The sequence below is a fragment of the Hypanus sabinus genome, chromosome 4 (assembly GCF_030144855.1).
Source record: "Hypanus sabinus isolate sHypSab1 chromosome 4, sHypSab1.hap1, whole genome shotgun sequence".
Classification (NCBI taxonomy): Eukaryota; Metazoa; Chordata; class Chondrichthyes; order Myliobatiformes; family Dasyatidae; genus Hypanus; species Hypanus sabinus.
In genome coordinates this window covers 43,550,219-43,571,260 of record NC_082709.1, presented here as the reverse complement: position 1 = coordinate 43,571,260, position 21,042 = coordinate 43,550,219, and the positions used below count along the sequence as shown (strand labels likewise).

The window sequence follows — 21,042 nt, the reverse complement described above, 5'->3', positions numbered from 1 at the left end:
AGATGTGTATTGTCCAGCACTCTTCAGCCTCCTCAGAAGGTAGAGGCGTTGGTGAGCTTTCCTGATTGTGTATAATGCATTCTGAGACCATGAGAGGTTGTGCAAGATGTGCCCTCAGGAGTTTGAAACTGCTTGCAGTTTCCACTGCTGCGCTGCCAATGTAAATAGTTGTGCGAGTTCTTCGGAAGTCAACAACCATCTCCTTTGTCTTATGATATTGAGGAAGAGGTTATTTTACTGGCACTAGGCCTCGAGCTCTTCCACCTTCTGTCTGTAGGCTGTCTCATTGTTGTTGATGAGCCGCACCACTGTCATGTCATTGGCGAAGTTGGCACTGTGATTACTCAAGTGTTTGGCTGTGCAGTTATGTGTGAGCAGAGTGTATAGCAGTGGGCTCAGCACACAGCCCTGGGTTGCATCCTTGTTGAGAATGATGTGAATGAGCGGTTCTGCATCCTGACTATTAAAGGTCTGTTGATTCGTAGTCCAACACCCATTGCACGTAAGGGTACTTAGATTGAGGAGTATGAGTTTGTTCATCAAGGTCTGTGGGACAATGGTGTTGAATGCTGAACTGACATCCAGAAACGGCGTTCTGTAAGTGTCCTTGTTTTCTGGGTATGTGAAGGCAATGAAGGCATTGTTGTGGAGTGGTTCTGTTGGTGAGTGTCCAGTGTGGCAGGAATGGAGTATTTGATATGTGCCGTTACAAGCTGTTCAAAGCACTTCATGATGATTAGTGTCGGTGCCACCTGGCAGTAGTATTTAGTACTGAAGTTGTACCGTTCTTTGGTACGGGGTGATAGTAGCTGATTTGAAGTATGTGGGTGCAGTAGCCTAGATGAACGATGTGTTGATGTGTTTCTAGGAGTAGATAGGATATCAGCCAGTATTTGCCACTAGCTCATAAACTGCACTTCCGCTTTACCCATTCTCTCATTCTCTTCATTCTACCTTTGCACGTGTTGACCTTTCAAGCCAAGATAATATCTTGGTTTCTCCTTCAAGGTAGCTGATGGGGCTCTCATCTACATCCATTCTGTTTTCCACATTGTATTCTCTCCCCTTGCCTTCCCATCACCCTTTTCCCCAACTGTCCTTTATTTTCAACAAATTGGCCTTACCTCCAATGTGATCCTAGCACCAAATATTTATTTCCTTCTGGAATATATGTATTACGATAACGATTGTGGAGAGACATTGGGAGGTCAGGAAAGAATAAACTTTCAGAAAATATATATTATGCTCAATTCTAATTTTTGTCTCTTAATGTTAGAGTGCTTGAAAGCATTGGGACACATGGAGCTGGCAGCAGAGAGCTATGCCAAAGTGGTGGCAATGGCACCTTTGCACCTGGATGCACGTATTTCTCTCTCAACCTTACAACAACAACTAGGGCGGCCAGAGAAAGCTCTTGAGGCACTGGAATCAATGCATGATGCTGAAACGTTAACACATGATGCGAATGCAGCTCAGCAGGTACAAAATACAGCAGCAGTTAATTATAGTGATAGAGCATGTGTTTCACTGTATTGTGAAAACCAAAAAAAAGTTTTTTGCAAACCGTTGCGAAATACAGGTGTCTCCCCCCCCCCCACGAATGTTCACTTTATGCTGCTTTGCTTTTACAAATGACCTACATTAGTAACCTGTTTTCGCATTTTACGAAAGCGAAAATACAGAGGATTTTCGTTTTACGAAAAATTTTCCCATATAAATTAATGGTTCTACCTTTGTAAAGGGGGAGGGACGCCTGTAATAATTTACTAGCAACATGTTGGATTCATTGAAATTACAAGTAAGTTATCATTGTAGAAATTTGGTTGGTAGTGGAACTGGATTTTAGCCTGGCTTTTACAGATATCTTCTCATGCACATGTTACATATGAAATTTACCACATTAAATGGGCCTTGCATAATTAAGCATAAAAGAAAATTTGGCATTTCTTTCCTAAGCCTATTAAAAGTACCCCTGTAAAGGTTTGGACAGTTGGATGGTGACTTAAATGCTGGCAGTTCCAGCGATGTCAACATCCTGAAAAATTAATTTTAGAAGTGGAGTGTTATTCGAGCTATGAATACTACATCTAGTCACATCTAGTCTGCCTGATAAAATGTGTACCTGAACTGTAAAGACTTCTTTGGTGGGGTTAATTAATTAATTATGACCTGTGACCAAAGTGAAAAGAAGTCTGGGAAGTAAGGAAAGTCTTGTGAAAATGATAGCTCTTGTGTAAGAGTTGCCAATTTATAGATCTCATATACTTTCAATTTTAGTATATCTGGTTTAACTAACTCAAGACATTTGTGAGTACAAGTGATAATGTGCACGGATTTATTGGTTATTAAATAAGTTGCATCTAATATAAAACTATAACCAAAAGTTGAGAGTCACAATCCTTCTACACCTTGGAGGCTAATATCCTGAATCACTGCAGCACAATCCCTTTTCCCCTTGCTGTGTCCTGATGACTGTAGATTTTGTTCCTCTGGACCACACTTGCTTTCTCTCTCTAGACACCATGTGTGTATGTTCTTTTCCTCTTCAATCTTACAGGGTAATTAAGAGCCTCCTGAACTGTTATACCCTGAAATTTAAGTGGAATCCTTGAAAAATGATCTTTCTGGTTACCATGTTACTGTTGAGTTGGTATTTTGGGACAAGGTTGACGGCAGTTATTCTTGCCTTGCTGCAACTTGCTTCTAATAAGCTTCTCTTGGGAGGCAGTCTACTGGACTAATGAGGAGCTGATCGATCCACAGTGCCTCCATTCTAGAACCAAGGCCATCCCAACCTCAGTAGCCAAGCTGCAGTGCTCAGGTGATTCTTGTGTTTGCAAACATTCAGAGGCTGAGATCCAAGACATTGTTGACTTTTAGGTTGCAGAATATTCAAGGTTAATCTGCACAGTTGGAAGAATTCAAAGGAAAAATATTAAGAGTTTAGGGCTATCATGTTCCTGTAAGGATAAAAGCCAAGGGTAATAAGTACACAGATGTCAAGGGTTATCTAGGATGAGTAAAGGAAAATAAAGAAGCACATAGCATGTAGAGATAACTCAAGAAGGGGAAATAGTCAAGGCTACAAGAAGTGCAGGGAGATGCTTAAAAATGAAATCAAACTTAACTTTATATCATCACAGTTTTCTGAGTTATTATATACCTCAACTTTACCCGCCTTCAAACTCAAGAAAAATATCAAACTGCCTGCAGAATTGTTGGGAATGAAATAGTGCTTCTCACAAAAGCAGAAACAAATTCTGTAGAGTTTCTCATTATTAGTACAATTAATGGAATGTAATAAAAATGTCAGTCTGCCATTTGTTGACAGTTTTCTCAAGAAGAAATTGAGCAACTTGTCGTTTTAAAAATTTGTTTTAGTGGATTTAATCATCATATTTCCTAACACATAAATAATCACTTGTCTGACATTCAGGAATTGAAGCTGTTACTTCACCGTTCAACCTTACTGTATTCCCAAAAAAAGTTACCTGATTATGTGGATGCTTTACTTGCCATGTTAGCAATGCTTTTAAAGGTGAGTTGTAATTTAGATCTTGTTTCATGATTTCCCAGTAAAAGAATTATTGCTAACTAAAAGAAAATTGATATACAATTGAAGTACCAAGTATAACAGCCTGTTTAACATTACACCTGTTCAATCTTAATTAATTCCTTTCCTGCCTACAGCAATTCATAAGATCATATTGGAAAGCATTGCAAAGACTAGTCTTTTGAAAGTGAATAGAAAATGAGCAAATTTTGTGCCAGTGATGTTGTACCTGAAAACTGAATTTAATGTTGTATTTGTGTTTTCATGTATTCCAATGTAAGCAGTTTGTCTCACTTTAGAAGCTTAATTTTAGCACTTTCCATATGTTTGCTGAGGTTTTCTAAATATAAAATTTAAAAAGGAGTTAATCAGTACTGAATAGAATTATTCCATGTGGGTGAATTAGAAGAATTTGGGAAGCAACAGGAGTACCACAGTGGGCCTCTGAACACTAAAGCCAGAGAAAGGAAAGGTAGAAATTCTGTACTTGATCACAATTCAATAATACTGGAAATATACTTGTGTAATATTTGCTGAAATTAAGGTGGAGCTTTACTCCAGTTTTACCCTTAGTTGTACTTGCTATGAAGGCTAGCACATGAATATTGATAGGTTGCATGAGAGAGCACCAGCAGAACAATAAATATTAAAACATCAAAAAAGAAAAGCAGCAAAATTGGCAGATAAGGAATTCTGGCAAAGCAGAAATGGGTTCCAGCAAGAAGATCCCTTTAACACAGCATGTATTTTCTATTTAAAATAATAGAGAAGAAAAGGAGACCTGCATCTTAACATTGAGTTGGTTCCGGGGTAAAAATAGAATGGCCTAGGTTAATTTAATCGTTCAAGTTCAAATTCTTTTTTTCACATTTTATTTAATTGCAAACTATAAGATGAAATTGTAAATCAGCAAATATTAAAGGACTAGTTGTTCAAGATGTGAGAATTGTTAAAATTTGACATTTTCTTGATGCACATTCACAACAGTATTTTGAGATGGGTATACCAGTAAACTTCCATTAATTCAACATCTTCAGTATTCTATATAAAATTTCTATAGTTTTTAGTGTAAATCCAGACTGCGTTTTTTCTGGACTGCTGGATTTAACTCCTATTAATACCCCATCACACTAGATTGATAATATAGTAATACAAATGTTGTCTGACAAGATAAAGGAATGAAATTAATGTGTAGCCTTCAGTTAACGTAATTGCTCAAGATATTGTGTTGAAGTGAACAATGACTTCCAGAAAGTGAAGCATATAAAAATGCCTCTGAATGCTTTTCCCCTTTCTAATCAACATTTAATGTTTCACCATGAGAAAGAACACCTAAATCTGATAGAATTTAAAAGCTGTCAGTTTGTACCATGCTTATTTTATGCTATTGGCAACATGATTCTGTCTTGAAGGAAGCTTTGTTGGGATATAATTAAACTAATTCCATTTGTGGTTGAGCAGTTATTTAGTTCCCTTTGGTTACTGAGCAATTTTTTTAAGGTGCATTTGATATTGAATTTGTCTGTAGGTGGCAATGAGCAGGGCTCAAGTTTCTTTAGTTTCAAAATCCAAAAATGGGGAAAAACATCTGCATCTTGCCAAGGACTCAAGAGATAAAGTTAGTGACATTGATGATCAGGAAGCTGCATATTTGGATGTGAAAGGTAAGGAATTCATGTAATCATGTGAAGCTTTAACTAAAATCTACAGGTTGAATACCCCTTAACTGAAATTCCAAATTTTTTTGAGGAGTGACGTGATGTCAGAAATTGAAAATTCCACATGACGCTGGGAAGATTCCCATACAATTCACATCATAGACAGTTCTGAAAAGTGACCTCACATACATAATGAGCAGAAGTTAATGAAAAATAGAAAAACACTGCATGAAGTGACAAATGAAGATCTTAATTATGTTATGAAAGAGTGGATTTGTCTGCTTAACGGTATGCTGATAGTGAAACAAGCAAAGATCTATCACAACAAACTAAAAATTGAAGGTAAATGTGAATATTCAGCAGGCTGGTTTCAGAAACTTAAAAAAAGGCATGGCAAAAATTTTTAGAGATTATTAAAATTCTAAAGATAAAGTGTCTGCTGATCACAAAGCAACAGAAAAGTTCATTGATGAGTTTGTGAAGATTGTTGCTGATGAACATCTTACACTGGAATAAGTCTGCAATGCTGATTGGTTTTATACCTTGAATAAAACATAAAAAAGTAAAATACCAATACAGTGTACTGTAATCTTTCAATTAAAGCATGACATCATAGGTAAAGACTGAAAGCCTGCTATTTGTTGTTGTTCAGCAGGTGATTCAAGTATTCCACCGATGCTTCTGTGCTGTTTTTGTTTCCCTGCACACATTTTATTTTATTATATTAATAGAATGTAATAATTTTTACTCTTTAAGTACATATGTGTGATGAACAAGTGTAAGACAAAGACTGCTTACAGTAACACATAAATTCAGAGTTGGAAATGATGGCAATCCCAAGCTATCTCATTATATATTCCAAAATACAAAATCAAAAATACTTTTGGCCCCGTGCATTTGGGATAAGGGGTCCTCAACCTGTACTAAAATTTAATCATTGCTGACAAATGAACCTGGTACATTATGTTTAAACACTGAACTGATGTAATTAATTATATTAATTAGCTGTTGCTGCAAACTTAGCAAATGCCCAATTATATGTGTTTGTCCATTCCACTTGATTATAATTTTTAGTGTATTGTTCATTTTCTTGGCATTTTGAGACGATGCAAGGTAATTTCATTGCTATTCTGTTTTCTGTAGATTTTAATCGCATCTGCTCTTGACTTATTAAAAGATTTAAAAGTTGTAAATTGGGAGCTGTTGCAGAACCCTACATGTACAGCCACACACAGAGACTAAGATGAAACAACTACTTGATTGTTTATGGCAACCACTGTCCTGCTCTGTCTGACAGAATCGTTTAAGATATTACTTGACCTTTTGAGAAGTCATCCTCATTCAGATCATTTATCTAATTGATTTCTCTTGGCAAATGTTTAACTTTTAATGATAGCAGTAAAAACAAAATTTATAGGTATTTCACTCAATGATACATTATAACAAAAACATTATTGACATTCCTGATACCATGAAAATTTCAGAGATTGCTGGTAACTTAAGAATATAGTAATGTAGGGAGAATAAGATCGTGGCTGATCTGTAACTTAACCTCATGTAGCTGCCTTTGATCAATATTCCTTGATATCTTTGGTTAACAAAAGTCATTTATAGGTTTAGACTGAACAATCATCTTTGTAGAGAATGCAATACCATCACTTTTATGCAGATGTGTTTCCCACCTTCAGTCCAAAAAGGTCTGACTTCGGTTTTGCTCTATTCACCAAAGACCAGAGGTAATTCTTCCTAATACTTTGTCAGTTTCCCTTCATATATTGACATTTTAAATCCAGTAACATCTTAACTTCCTCAAATCTAGGGAATATTATTGCAGTTGAGGTCAAGGTATCATTCTGATATATCTGAATTGGACTTCTTTCAAAGCTAATGTTTCTCCTCGAACCACACCCAGACTGCTGACATCTGGTATTGATCCAGGGCTTTGTATGTTGTAGGAAAATTACTGTCATCTAATTTGTATTCTAATCCAAAAGGACAGCATGCTGATACCTTAATTAATTTCTTACCTGAAAATTACAGTTTGATAATGAGTGATTATGAACTGTTAATTTTCTTTGGACCTCTGAAGTTTATAACCTTTCGATATTTAGAGAATCCTCCATTCTAATGTTGGGTCCAAAATGGAAGACCTCTTATTTGACAACATTGGAATCTATTTGCTACAGTTTTCCCCCTCACTTATTTAATATATTAACACCAATTTGTAATTTAATGGTTCCATCTGCACTGATTACAGTGCCATTTATTTTCATGTCATTAGCAAATTTGAATATATACTTTTCTAGGCCAACATATTTATACAAATAAATTTTAATAGCTCCTGCTTAAACACACGTCCTGGAACTGCTTTCAGTGCTACTTCCCACCAGATAAGACAGAAACAAAATTTGTTTTTGTATTTCTCATATTGCTTTCAAAGTGCTTTGTCTTGTTTTCAAATGTCTCTGCAACATATATGCTTGTTCTCTATAGTTGAAGATATGCAGGAAGCAAAATCTTTGTTGTCTAGTGTCATCTTGCAGCTGACTATGGTGCATGCAGAGAAGAAATGGCAGATAGATAAAAAAGGAGCAGGCAGATAGTTCAGGAGATCTCTGAGGATGTGTTGCTTTCTAACTAGTATTCAGTTCTAAGTACTGAAAGGGTAGTCTGTTGAGAGTGCATCACCAGCCAAGTTCATAACAATGTGGTGACTCAACCATATAGGGAGAAGATCAGAAGAAACTCCTATAGATTCTGTGATCACCAAAGTGATTCTTAGATAGTATGATGTTGCCAGAGCAAAGAATAGTACTGTACTGACCTGAAAGCAGTGACTGAAGTACTTTTATTTCCTTTTCATTACAGGAAAGACTAGTGTTCTGAATAAAGATGACTGGTGGAATTTATTGTTAAAAGCCATTTACACCTTGTGTGACCTCAGACGTTTCAAAGAAGCTGAACTCTTGGTTGATTCTTCCTTAGAATATTATTCATTTTATGATGATAGGCAGAAACGGAAAGAGTTGGAATACTTTGGCCTGTCAGCTGCTGTTCTGGACAATAACTTCAGGAAAGCATACAATTATATCAGGTATTACGGATCTGTCCACTCTTAGTTACAAAAACTGGTTTATTATAATGTAGAGAAATGCTCATTTTTTACAATAAAATTGTTCATCATTGTGAATTTCTAAATAATCACTGTATTTTCAATGTTGTAGTACAAGGTAATATTGGAGCTGCCAGATAAAAAAAAAACAAAAACTGTTATCTAATTATAATCTTTCATGGTCAGGACTTATCGAAAAGAAGTATTTTTGAATTGTAGTCACTGTTGTCATGAAGGAAATGTAGAAATGATTTGTACACATGAAATCCTAAAAATTGTAACGTACCAGGGCCTCTATTTTATTGTCAGACATTGAGGGATAGATGTTGGTTAATTGTTGTCTTCCTTGTGCTAGGGTTCAAGATGTCACAGAGTGACTGCAAAAAAACTTCTGCAGGAGGAGGGTAAACAAGTTGCTTCCTTGCAGTGTTGTGGAGAGCATGTTTTGGGAGGTGACCACTTACAAGAGGGTGCTTACAGAGGGGAAATGTGTGACTGTTGCATAGACAAAAATGAGCAGGCAGATATTTCAGACAACCTCTGAGGGCATTTTACTTTCTAACCAGATTTCAGTTCTGAGTACCGATTGGATAGTCTGTGGGGAGTGCACCATGAGCCAAGATCAGAGCAATGTGGTGACCCAACTGTACATGGGAAAGATTACAAGAAGCCTCTGTAGCTGCAGAAGTGATTACTAGATGGTAGGTTGTTGACCTTGCGCCAGAGCTAAGGATGTCATTATGCAGCCAAGGAATATTCTGGAGTCAGGATAAACAGGCAGAAGTGTGGACAGTATGAGTACCAATGAAGGTGGTTGAAAAGGGATAAGGTTTTATTGCAAGATTTTAAGGAGTTAAGAATGAGATTAAGAATTAGGACCCCAAAGGTTTTGCAGCTGAAGTACATTTGCAATACATATTAATAAAATCTATAAACTACAATAAGTATATGTAACAAAAATTAAATTAAATAAGTAGTGCAAAAAGAAAAGAGGAAAAATACTGAGGATAATAATTGGATAAATCCTGGATTTACTGTCCATTCAGAAATCTGATAGCTGAGGGGAAGAAGCTGTTCCTGAAACATTGAGTGTATGTCGTCCTTGATGGCAGCAATGAGAAGAGGGCATGTCCTGGGTGAAGAGGGTCCTTAATGATGGATGCCACCTTTTTGAGGCATCACATTTTGAAAGCGTCCTGGCTGCTGGTAGGCTGCTGCCTGTGATGGAGCTGACTGAGTTTACAACTTCCTGCAGCTTTTTCCAATCCTGTGCAGTGGCCCCTCCATAACAGATGGTATGATGGTATGTGATGTAACCGTTAGAATGCTCTCCATGGCACATTTGTAGAAATTTGCGAATGTCTTTGGTGACATGCCAATTCTCCTCAAACTCCTAATAAAATATACCCGCTGTCATGCCTTCTTTGAAATTGGGTCCGGGAGAGATGCTCAGAGATGTTGATACCCAGGAACTTGAAATTGTTCACCCTTTTTACTTCTGATCCCTCAATGAGAACTGGGTTGTGTTCCCTTGACTTCCCCTTCCTAAAGTCCAAAATCAATTTCTTGGTCTCACTGTCATTGAGTGCAAGGTTTTTGCTGTGGCACCACTCAACTAGTTGATCTGTCTCTCTCCTGTATGCCTTCTTGTCACCATCTGAAATTCTGCCAGCAGTAGTTGTATTGTCAACAAATTTTATAGTGGCATTTGAGCTGTGCCTAGCCACAGAATCATGGATGTAGAGAGTGGAGCAGTGGGTAACCACACATCCTTGATCTGTGCATGGGTTGATTGTCAGTGAGGAGGAGATGTTATTTCCGATCTGGAGAGACTGTGGTCTCCGACTGAAGAAGTTAAGGATCCAGTTGCAGATGGAGGTCTAAATGGACACTGATGCTAGTTATAAACTGTTCGAAAACAACTTTCTATCCCAATTAAGTGCTGTGGTGTCCCAAATGAATGAAGGGAATCCCAGCTATTTTCTTGATTAGTTTTTGTTCTTTAACAGTTGTCCCAACTAAGCCGCTGACCTGATTAACTGATGGCCCAATTAACATAAATCTATCATACTTGTGTTGATTTTTTGAAGTGGGTCTTGCCTCCTGAATTAGAGGGTTTTGGATTCCGAAGTACTATCTGTTATGGTAGAAACCAAAAAGGACTTTTGGTTTCCATTTAGGGAGTTTTATGAGTGTTAGGAAGTACAAAGGTTTGTATATGGCTATATCCAATTTTGCCCTTTTTCTTCCCATTCTTTGTCTAGGGCTTTGCATGTTCTGATGATTGAAGGAGGCTGAAAATTGATTAATAAAGAAAGTATTACAATTAATCAAAGCTGTAGAATAAGTTATATCCACTAGAGGGCTAACGTGCACAGCTTCCATTGGAGAGGCTTCAATGGATAGTGCAGTGTGCAGACTTTTTTTTACAGTCAGACATGGAAATCCAAGACTTACTGGTTGTTCTTTTGCACTGGATGTGCCAGGATGCTGTGTTGAGTGACTGCCAATGCAGTGGAGTGGCAGAGCTCAATCCTGTTGATATTCCCAGCATTCAAACTGGAAAATTTGGTTGCTGATGCAAGTCTTGGTTAGAAGTAGTTCAGGGTTGTGGTCCAATTGATTTCTGTGGTGCTTTGGGAAAGAAAGTGGTCATTTATTTAAAATGATTTAATTTAAACAGTATATGTTTTACTTATTAAAATATTTAAATCGGTTAAGAAAAATGTTATAATTATTGATTTCATTTTTATTTGTTTCTGAATGCCTGATGGCTTGGCAATCCTGATTGGGGTTTTTCTGTCTGTCAAAGCTTTTGGAGGATTTGGGTGTGGGATTTCAGTGATGAAACCACAAACCAGTGATGTTGCTGCTGTAGTCTTATACACTTAGGCCCAGTAGGTAGGCCCTCCTTCTGTGAACTAGATAAGTTCAGCTATTGATTGGTCACAGCTTCATTTTAGGTCGGCCTGCACTGACTGTGTCTAGCCTGTTGTTTTTGTAGTCTTCAGTGGGCTGATTTCTGTGCATTTTTGTTTCTTTTTCATGTAAATTTATAAATTATTTGGTATTGGATTCAATAAATAAATTGTGTTGAAAAAAACCACGAAAAGCTCAGATGTATGTACATAAATTTTGCCTTGAGCCAAATGCTAATATTCCAGTTTTTTTATTTTGTTATTAATAATTTGGACACAAATAATAACAGGGTTTTCAATTACCAAAACTTCACATTACACTAACACTACCATGTTTGCCTTTTGGTCAAATTGTGCATTCTGACCAATGTGTTTATTGTGGTGGAGAACACTTCTTTCAAATGATCCTGCTTTACAGTGTACAACTACTGTTTCTTTTTATTACAGTTCACTTCAGTTCGTAGAGTAGCAATCTGGTGCATCTGCATTCATTGTAATAATTATGAAAATCAATTGAAAAGTTTTCCATGGCTTTTATTCCTTGTTTTATTAACTTATAATGTAATTGCTGTAAGTAAAAGCCTGTCCTCAGTACAAACAGATATTTGAGTGCCAGATAATGTGTCATCTGTTTCATCTAAACATTGTACGATTCATGAACTAATAATACAACTCAACTATTATGATCTAGGGGAAAGAATAACGGAAATAATTGTTCCTTTGTATGGTATAAGCTTGATAGTCAGTGGTTATTTTGTTTGAGAGATGCAATAATGAATGCTGTTGCTAACTTTATAATTTAGATGTGACTTTGGTGTGATAACTTTGGTCAAAACTGAAATGTAAACGTGAATTGAGCCAGATCTGGCCTTGAACCTTACTGAGTTATTTTCAGTGATTTCAAATAACTGTTCAAATGTTTAAGGAGCTAAAATTCCTGATTTCACCAATGACCAAATTCTGCTTTTCCTTTAGAGCATGTTGATTTTTAAAGAGAGCAACCTAAATAGTTTGTAAGGAACATTAACTCTTCTGACAGTTCTGTTTCATAAGTGGTGATGTTGCCAATTATCAGTGTTTGGTGACTTCATAAAGCATTACATTTGAAGTTTTTGTAACAATCCTCATTAATATCATTCTGTTACAGTTTATACTTTGCCTTAATTTACTTGCTTCAGTGTGCTGGCTTTGTTTGCCATAAAATTGCTGATTTAAGATGATTTAAAGATAAATATTATGTATATGATGTTCCAAAAGAATTGTCATGATGTTTGTCCCTAAACATTTAGAGTCATGGTGATGGAAAATGTGAATAGACCTCAGCTATGGAATATCTTTAACCAAGTTACCATGCATTCTCAAGACCTGAGGCACCATCGTTTTTGTCTGCGCTTGATGCTGAAACACCCAGACAATCATGCCCTTTGTGTGCTTAATGGACATAATGCTTTTGTTGCTGGAAGCTTCAAGCATGCTTTAGGTAAGAATGAGTGATCATTTTATAATATGTAATGCCAATGTTATTTGCTGGTTGTAAGTATAATCTGTTCTCTCTCTATCTCTCAGTTCTAATGAAGAGTCTCAGACCAGAAATGTTAACTGTTTCTTTTCCACAGATGCTGAGTTTCTCCACAATTTTATTTTTTTATTTAATTTCTGACTAGGTAAATGTCATTTTAGCTGCACGTCAGATAACAATTTAAATCTTTAGTTTTATTCCTTGAAGCTCTAGGCCATTACTGAAATGAAATTCCTAACCTGAAAAACAACTCTTGTCTACTTCAGATACAGAGAGATCAACCAGACATATCTTCCTGCTCTGCATTTTCCAACTTTACATTTTTTGTTTAACCTCTTTCGTATATATTCTCACCCTCTAGCTGCTCCTATCAACTCATTGACCAGATAACCTTGTTTATAGTTTATCCCACGGTCATTCCAGTCTTATTCCGTCAGAACACTCTCTTTGTAGTTTATCAAGCTTCTTTTGCCTCCTTCCTAGTTCTGACAAAAGGCTCTTTGACCTGAAACATTAACACTGTTTCTTTTCACATAGATGTAGTCTGATCTCATAAGTGCACCTATCTGTGAATAGTATGTCAGTGGATAATGAACACTTGTCACTTTATGACTATCTGATATATATTTACATATCTACATACCTCTAAGTCACATTCTGTGCTAATCTGAGCATTTTTTGATCCAAGCCCTCCTTTTTGAAGCACAGCAGGGAAGATCAATGGGTCAGGGAGCTTCAGTGGGGAACGTAACGCAATGAATGATTCAGAATTCTGATAGTCCAGAAAGAAGCACAGTCAAAGGAATTTGAAGGGAAGGATTTTTACAGAGAGAGCATTTTTTGGAGGAGGTTGTGGAATCAATTACACTATCTATGAATGTAATGTCATCCACTTTATTCCCTATCCCTAAATTTTTCCAACACATAATCATATAATCCATATAATATCCATTCAGACTGACTTACAATATGCAGTAAATGAAATAAATTGTCATTATATTGGTATTAAATGTTTTCAAAAAACTTTCAAGGACCAGAGAATTGTTGCAGTAAAAATAGATTTAACTGAAGAGTATAGTTATCACTGGCATAAACATGGTAAAGCAGAAGCATCTACAGTGTAACTCTGACAATTCAGTATCCGATTGTTAAGATATCTATTCACAAATGTCCCAATTCCCACATTCCTTTAAACTGTCCTGGTGCTGTTACCCATGTTTTTTTTTATAAATTCACTGAGATTCCATTCTCACTCCCCCTAAACTCAAAGGTGTCCTATTTCCTGTGCTCCTTTCAAACTCGGCTTCCCATACTCTGTTTAAATTTGCTAGGACCCTGTTTCCCTTGCTTTAAAATCTCTGCAGACCTGTTTCCTTTAAATGCTCTGGCACCCCCTTGCTCCCTTTAAACTCACCAAGCCCAGTTTCTCATTCTCTGAACTCACTGGGGTCTCATTTCCCATGTTCCCTTTTAAATTCAACAAGTCCCCATTTTCACACTCCCTTTAAATTCACTGGGTATTTCTTCCCAAATTTCCTTTGTACTTTCCAAGTTCTGATTCCTACACTCCTTTTAAATTCACTGAGCTTTTTCCCACATTCCCATTAAACATACTGACTTCACTGGGAAAAATTTAAAAGTAACACTTAACATTTAAAATGCTGTGTGTTAGAAGTGTTCTGGAATATTATTTGGGGATAAATTCCAATAATCTGGAAAATTGGTTAATCTGAGACCATGAAGGCTCCTGAGTGTATTGGATTATCAGAGTGCTACTCTATTTTAAGGAGACCATAGTTTTTTTTTTAATTGGTGGAAGGATTAAAGGAGAGATATCAAAAAAGATTTTTTCACTCAGAGATTGTGATAATCTGGAAAACACTGTCTGAAAGAATGCAAAAGCAATTTTCTACACAATATTTTGGACAGTATTTGGATATATACTTGTAGACCTCTAAACTGCAAGTGTGTGATCTTAGTACTAGAAGGTGAAATTAGATAACATTCTTGACCAGCACAGACAACATGATTGGGGTGGTCTCCTATATCACCACATTTGTAGGATTCTAATATTTTACAAAATCTTGTCTCTTATTTTAAATTGCAGGTCAGTATGTTCAGGCATTTAGAATTCGACCCGATGAACCCCTGCACAGTCTCTGTGTGGGCCTTACTTTTATCCATATGGCATCTCAGAAGTTTGTTTTGAAACGGCATCCTCTTTTGGTGCAGGTTTGTCAATTTCACCGAATCCCAAGTTTCAAGTTAGGGTATTTCCTTTGGTGAACATCTATTTACCAAATTATTTTGGTTCAACATTTTTCAGTTAGGATATGCACTTGTACAATGCAGTGGAAATAAACTGTTTGTTAAAGTTTCTGAGAATGCTTTTTCCCATATGGGAGTTATTAATACTGTTCAGCAAATTTCTGTTTAATAACTACAGAAGATTTAAAATACAGTGAAAAGGTCATTTTTGGTATTAATTTGTAGAGCAAGATGTTTCACATTGGCATTGATTATATCAGTGCCAAACTGATTTTTGATATAATGAACTATGACCCACTGCATTTTACATCTGGTTTTTGTTATGTCTGTATTCAAAAGAAGAATCCATGAAGAAAATTATTTTTGAATTAAACTGGGGAAGCAGCAATATTTAAATTAGGAAGCAAAAATATGGGGAGTTGAGGGCAGTATTTTTGAATTTTCCATTTTTTGAGTCGTAGACTTGAAAGGTACTGATCTTGGTAATGTTTGCTGACTCTCCAGTTGCCCTGCTGCAGCAGTCACAAGTTCAATAACCTGCATAGTCTAGTGCCTTGTTGATATTAGATATTAGATAGGCTTTGATATTAGACCATAAGATATAGGAGCTGAATTAGGCTATTTGGCCCATCAAATCCCAATCTCCTGTCTTTCTTTCACCCCACCCCACCGTATACCTTACTGCCCAGACCAATCAAGAATCTGTCAATCTCTGCCTTAAATATATATACAGACCTGGCCTCCACAGCTGCCTATGGCAACAAATTCCACAAATTCTCCACTCTCTGGCTAAAGAAATTCCTCCTCATCTCTTCCATGTTCAGAAACATTTAAAAACTATTAAAATGCATACATTTGAAATAATTAAAACAAATTAAAAGGTAACTTCAAAAAAAGAAGCAAAAACACCTATTAAAACATTAAGCCAAACCAAACATTTGAGAAGTCATAGGAGAACGTGCTAGAGTTCTGTGAGGTTTCTAAGTACTTCTACAGAGTTCAAAAAAAGGAAGCAATCTAGGTCTGCCCAGACAATTGATCCTAGAAAAAGAGGTGGTTGTGGGAAAGGTTGAGTGTTGGTATGTAACCAGCATAAAAAGGTTGCTTTGGAACAGGTATTTTGTTAAAGCTTTCAATGGTGCTGAAGCTCCTGCTGTGGGAAGAGACTCCTGCTGAAGAAGGTCAAGGCAGTTGAAAACAATTCTAATTGTTGATTTGCAAAGGGTATGAGGTGAGATACACAGAAGACGAGCAATGAGAATTGCAAAGTAAGGAAGAATATTAAAGCAAGGCTTAGGTTGGGATGGACCATGGGTGATTGAAGAGAAGACTTTAACTTGTTGGGTAGGTTATCAAGTATGAAATAAATCTGGAACCAGGACAGATTTACAGTTAAAGTAGTCCCGTAGCTGCCACAGTTCATTATATCTGTATTTTTCTTATAGGGATTTTCCTTTCTTACACGATACTTGGAACTCCGAGGACCTTGCCAGGAAGTGTACTATAACATAGGACGTGCATTACACCAACTGGGGCTTGTGCATTTTGCTATTCATTATTATGAAAAAGCACTGGAGCTCCCTCCTCTTAAGTTAGAGGTATGTAAAATGGTAGAAATTTTAACAGCTGACAATACTCTCTTAGGGCAGATGATCTAGCTTACAAAGAAGGCCATTACATCATCTTGGTATAAAGAATAACTTCTACCTATAATAGGAGTTGTTGACTTACAGTGTCTCTTGCTGGCTGGCTTTTTCTTTAATTTATTCCACTGGTTGTTGCTTTCATTTCATCACTCAGTTGTTATTTTTAAAGAAAATATTTGGTGTTCCCACATGGCTCAGAATATGAAGTCAGTACATGAATTCTTTAGCCTGTGAACAGGCATAGTCTACTGTGAGCCAAGCTACCTACTGACTGAATCCTGCATACTCCTAATTGGTATCTATGTTTGGTCAATGGAAGCATATTTATATAAAATTGGCAATTTTTTTTATTAACATACAGCATGGAATTGGCCCTTCGAGCCATGACACCCAGTAACCGCTGACTTAACCCTAGCCTAATCATGGGACAAATTACAATGACCAATTAACCTACCAATCGGGTACATCTTTGGACTGTGGGAGGAAACCCACATGGTCACAGGGAGAATGTACAAATTCCTTGCAGGCTACTGCGGGAATTGAACTTGGGTTGTTGGAACTGTAAAGCATTGTGCTAACCACTACAATACCGTGGTTTGGGGCACTGTTGTGTGAACATTTGACTTAAAGCTGATGCTGGTCTTTGGGGAAAAAAATAACAAGAATTAAAAATCGTGGGAGTTGTTTTCCAGATAGGAGCCTAATTTATTTTTAAACCACATGAATCATTTCCATAATTTTATCATTTTCTTTTGATGCTTATCTGTGCTATATAAAAGAAAAATTGAAAAAAAAACAAAAATATTTAAAGTTTCTCAAAGTATTTCAGCACAAGCTATTTTTAACAAAGGGTTTTGGGAATAAAGGTACTAAATATGCTGATGGATTGGGCTTTAAAGCTGTTTCCTCAAAGAAAACAAACAAAAGCTGCCTTTAGCAATGGTGAACGTCTCATACCACTAACTTGAGCACTTAGAGACAATCTAGTTTAAATTCTAATCTTTGGTTGTGAATAAAGGAAGATGAATCCAAACTGCAGTCATTGCAGAGGGATCTCATTCCTTGCTGACACAGAGAAGCTATTGTCATTGCACACCCCAGTGTTTAAAGTGCTATTACCGTGAATTCCTTCTGCCTTAAGGCACAATGTCTGTGATCTCTACCAAAAATCGTTTCAGAGAGAATGCAGGGAGCAACATCAACCATTGTATGTCCTTTTTTGACTTCATACTTAAGAGGGACTAAGACGTATTCTTCTCAAGTTTTGTTCCCACCCCAGGAAATTGAGATGTAAAAGGTCTACTATGACCTTCACCTAATGCAGACTGACAAAAGAAAGGCTGTGCTGTCACCTCAAAAGTTAGCTCAATATTTCTTGCTAAATTGTTGCATCCCAGCTCCAACAAGGTTCTAGTGAAATGCACCTCATACACAGGACTAATGAGAATTCTTTAATGTATGTCACCTCCCCTGTAGTACCAGCATCACCTCAACTTTCCTTAAAAAGCTGCACTATGATGCAGATGATGTTTGTTGATGCTAGCTCCAAGTCATTATCGACTCATTCACTGAGCATGCGAGACTTCATACTTGTCATTCCTAAAACATTGGTCCAGCATCATAAGTCTGTGACAAAACGTAGGTCCACATATTTCAGGAGCTCACCTTTCATTGAAGGCAAATTGTCAATGAAGAAGTACACCATTGCCTTTAGTGTGCTAGTACAGTGATTAAATAGGTGAGGAAATGAAAATCTCACACCTGGCACAAAGCTCATGACTAAGTGATCTGCAGCAAATCATGGGCTCACTACAGCAGTCATCTCTGAGACCCAGAGAGATACAGCTGATACTGTTTTTGTAGGATGAGCTAAATTCATTGACTGGATAAAGAACCCATATCAACAACATCTCCCAATTTATCTCAGCTCTGAGGCCTCAGTCGCTCTCGGTCAGTTCTAATGGCCAAGTCGCATCATTCACAAGCCCAAGCGGCATTCAACTCTGATCTTCATCAGAAAGTCTCCGCATATCTTATTGTAATAAGAGATTTCTAGGTGAGCAAAGGAAGAGGGAAAATAAAATTTTTGGAAAGAACCTGACTTCCTCACTGTAGTAATGGACAGAGCTGTTGACCCCATCTTTAAATGGCATTGATAACCCTGAGCCTTTCATTGGAAGCATGAATAGTGAAAGGAGAGCACGAACTCCCAAACTGCCTTCCCACCCAACTACCACCCTAAACACAACCTGTAGGCCTCATTATGCACCTCAGACCCTCAAAATTGGAGTATAAGCAAGTTGCCCTAGCTATTGAAGAGACTGACGGAGATAACTTCAAATAGACTTATCCAGACTGATTTTTAAATAGCAAGCTATGAGGCAATCTTTCCTTGGATTTAAAGTATTGATTTGTAATTCAAAAGTATTTTCTTCTGAATCAGGCAGAATGACCCACTGACGTGCGATGCATTTGCAACATCATTACTTATCACATGCAAATAACTTAAATTTGAATTAAATAAATTCAGCCATAACTTTGCTCTGTATGTTTTCTTGCTGTATTTATTTGTATCTTGATCTCTGTTCAAAACAGAAGAATGTGAAAATAGGACCAGGAATAGGTTATATAACCCCTTAAGCATTCCCCTCCATTCAATTAGATCAATTCTGATTTGATCTTTGCCCTTTCTTGTCTTACTTGATAAACCTGGATTCCCTTTTATTTCAAATATCTTTCTACTGGCCTTGAATATAACCTACAGAAAAATTAGGTTAACAACAAAAGTATGAACTGAAATATTAACAGTCATGACCCAGTGAAGTCAGTATAAATTACACACATCAAGTGCAAGATTGCCTAGAAATGACAGCAGTATTGAACTGAGGTATTTGAAATGATAGATTTCACCTCACTGATCAGACTTTAGACTAAACCTTTGTAATTTTACACCTTTTATTTAGTTGATTGGGTTTGAATGCTCTTTTATTGTAGATTAAAACATCCAGAGCAACATGCAATCATTTCTCAAAAGGAACTAAAGAAGCAGGATAATAGACTGTCAAATTCTGTTGGTCAGCCAATAAATAAATAAAATTCTATTTCTCCCTGCATTTAGATTAGAGTAGATGTAGCTATTCTAACTTCATACTGTTAAATCAATTGCTTGACAGAGTGATAGAGTAGCAAGTGAGAACAAGCAGAATTCTGTCCTTTACCAGGCCATTTCATGTTGGAGCCACTACAATGTGCAATTATGTAACAATTTGCCAAAATATTTAAACCATTGTTGAACTATTTACATGGTAGTCTGACAATAAATTATGTAGTTTGTTGCTAAATGACCAAAGGAATTTTAAAGAGATTTGTTTTTAATTGCAGGGAATAGAGGATGACCAAGTGGATCTCAGACGAGATATTGCTTATAATTTATCATTAATATATCAGAATAGTGGAAACATTGATATGGCTCGGAAACTTTTATATACACATTGTGTTGTATAAAGATCATGAAACTGATGGAATACCCTGTATAACTTGAAAAGTTGTATAAGGTGAAAAGGTTAGCTTTTGTCATTTATGTATATTATTTTATTAATTTCAGCCCTTTTTTTATATGTACCATTAAAATGTTTCTGAAAATGCTTTGATGTGTTACTGTTTTGTTCTATCACAGGTGGGTTAAATATATCACGTTAAATTGCTATAAGTTCCACCATGGCCCTGTGGTTATAGAACATAGAATATGTTAGAACATAGAACATAGAATATGTTAGAACATAGAACATAGAATATGGCCCTGCACATCTCCTTTGAATTTCCCCCTCGTCTTTAATGTATGTCCATACTGGTTGTATGCTCTAGCTATGCATCTCATAATTTTATAAATTTCTATCATGTCTCTCCCCAGCCTCCGCTACTCCAGAAGACAAACCTATACCACCAGACCATTATATACACATACTGCAAATATAAGTGATACCTTGCTAGATTTTGCTGTTCATAATTCTGATATTTACCAACAGTACAATTTTCATTGTATTGCCTTTTGTAGTACTGAAATAAGCAACACCATTAACACAAATCACATTAAGACAAAGCTGAATTGTAATAGTGTGCACTAATGGCTTTTTTTTTGGTGGTCCTTCTTAGACTGAGAACTCAGTTGAAGAAATTATGAACCGTTTTATTTATTTTTTACTTAGCAATACAGTATAGTGTAGACCCTTCTGGCCCGTTGAGCTATGCTGCCCCAGCATCCTCCAACAAACCCAATTAACCCTAACCTAATCATGGGATAATTTACAATGACTAATTAACCTACCGGTTTGTCTTTAGACTGTGGGAGGAAACTGGAAGACCTGGAGA

At 36.7% G+C, this 21,042-nt stretch overlaps 1 protein-coding gene across 3 annotated transcripts in view; it reads left to right on the top strand.

The window, feature by feature from the left end:
- The window catches only part of gtf3c3 (general transcription factor IIIC, polypeptide 3), a 46,438-nt gene extending 26,120 nt beyond the window's left edge, over positions 1 to 20,318 (top strand). For 2 of the 3 annotated variants that reach the window (XM_059966919.1, XM_059966918.1), the window contains exons 11-18: positions 1,277 to 1,479; positions 3,437 to 3,538; positions 5,082 to 5,217; positions 8,080 to 8,305; positions 12,531 to 12,721; positions 14,868 to 14,992; positions 16,474 to 16,626; positions 20,056 to 20,318. In XM_059966919.1, coding sequence (XP_059822902.1) covers positions 1,277 to 1,479; positions 3,437 to 3,538; positions 5,082 to 5,217; positions 8,080 to 8,305; positions 12,531 to 12,721; positions 14,868 to 14,992; positions 16,474 to 16,626; positions 20,056 to 20,178 — 1,259 coding nt within the window. In that variant the 3' untranslated portion in view covers positions 20,179 to 20,318. The remainder of the gene's footprint in view (positions 1 to 1,276; positions 1,480 to 3,436; positions 3,539 to 5,081; positions 5,218 to 8,079; positions 8,306 to 12,530; positions 12,722 to 14,867; positions 14,993 to 16,473; positions 16,627 to 20,055) is intronic. The other variant, XR_009511624.1, reaches the window with a different exon arrangement.
- The last annotated feature ends 724 nt before the right edge of the window (positions 20,319 to 21,042 follow it).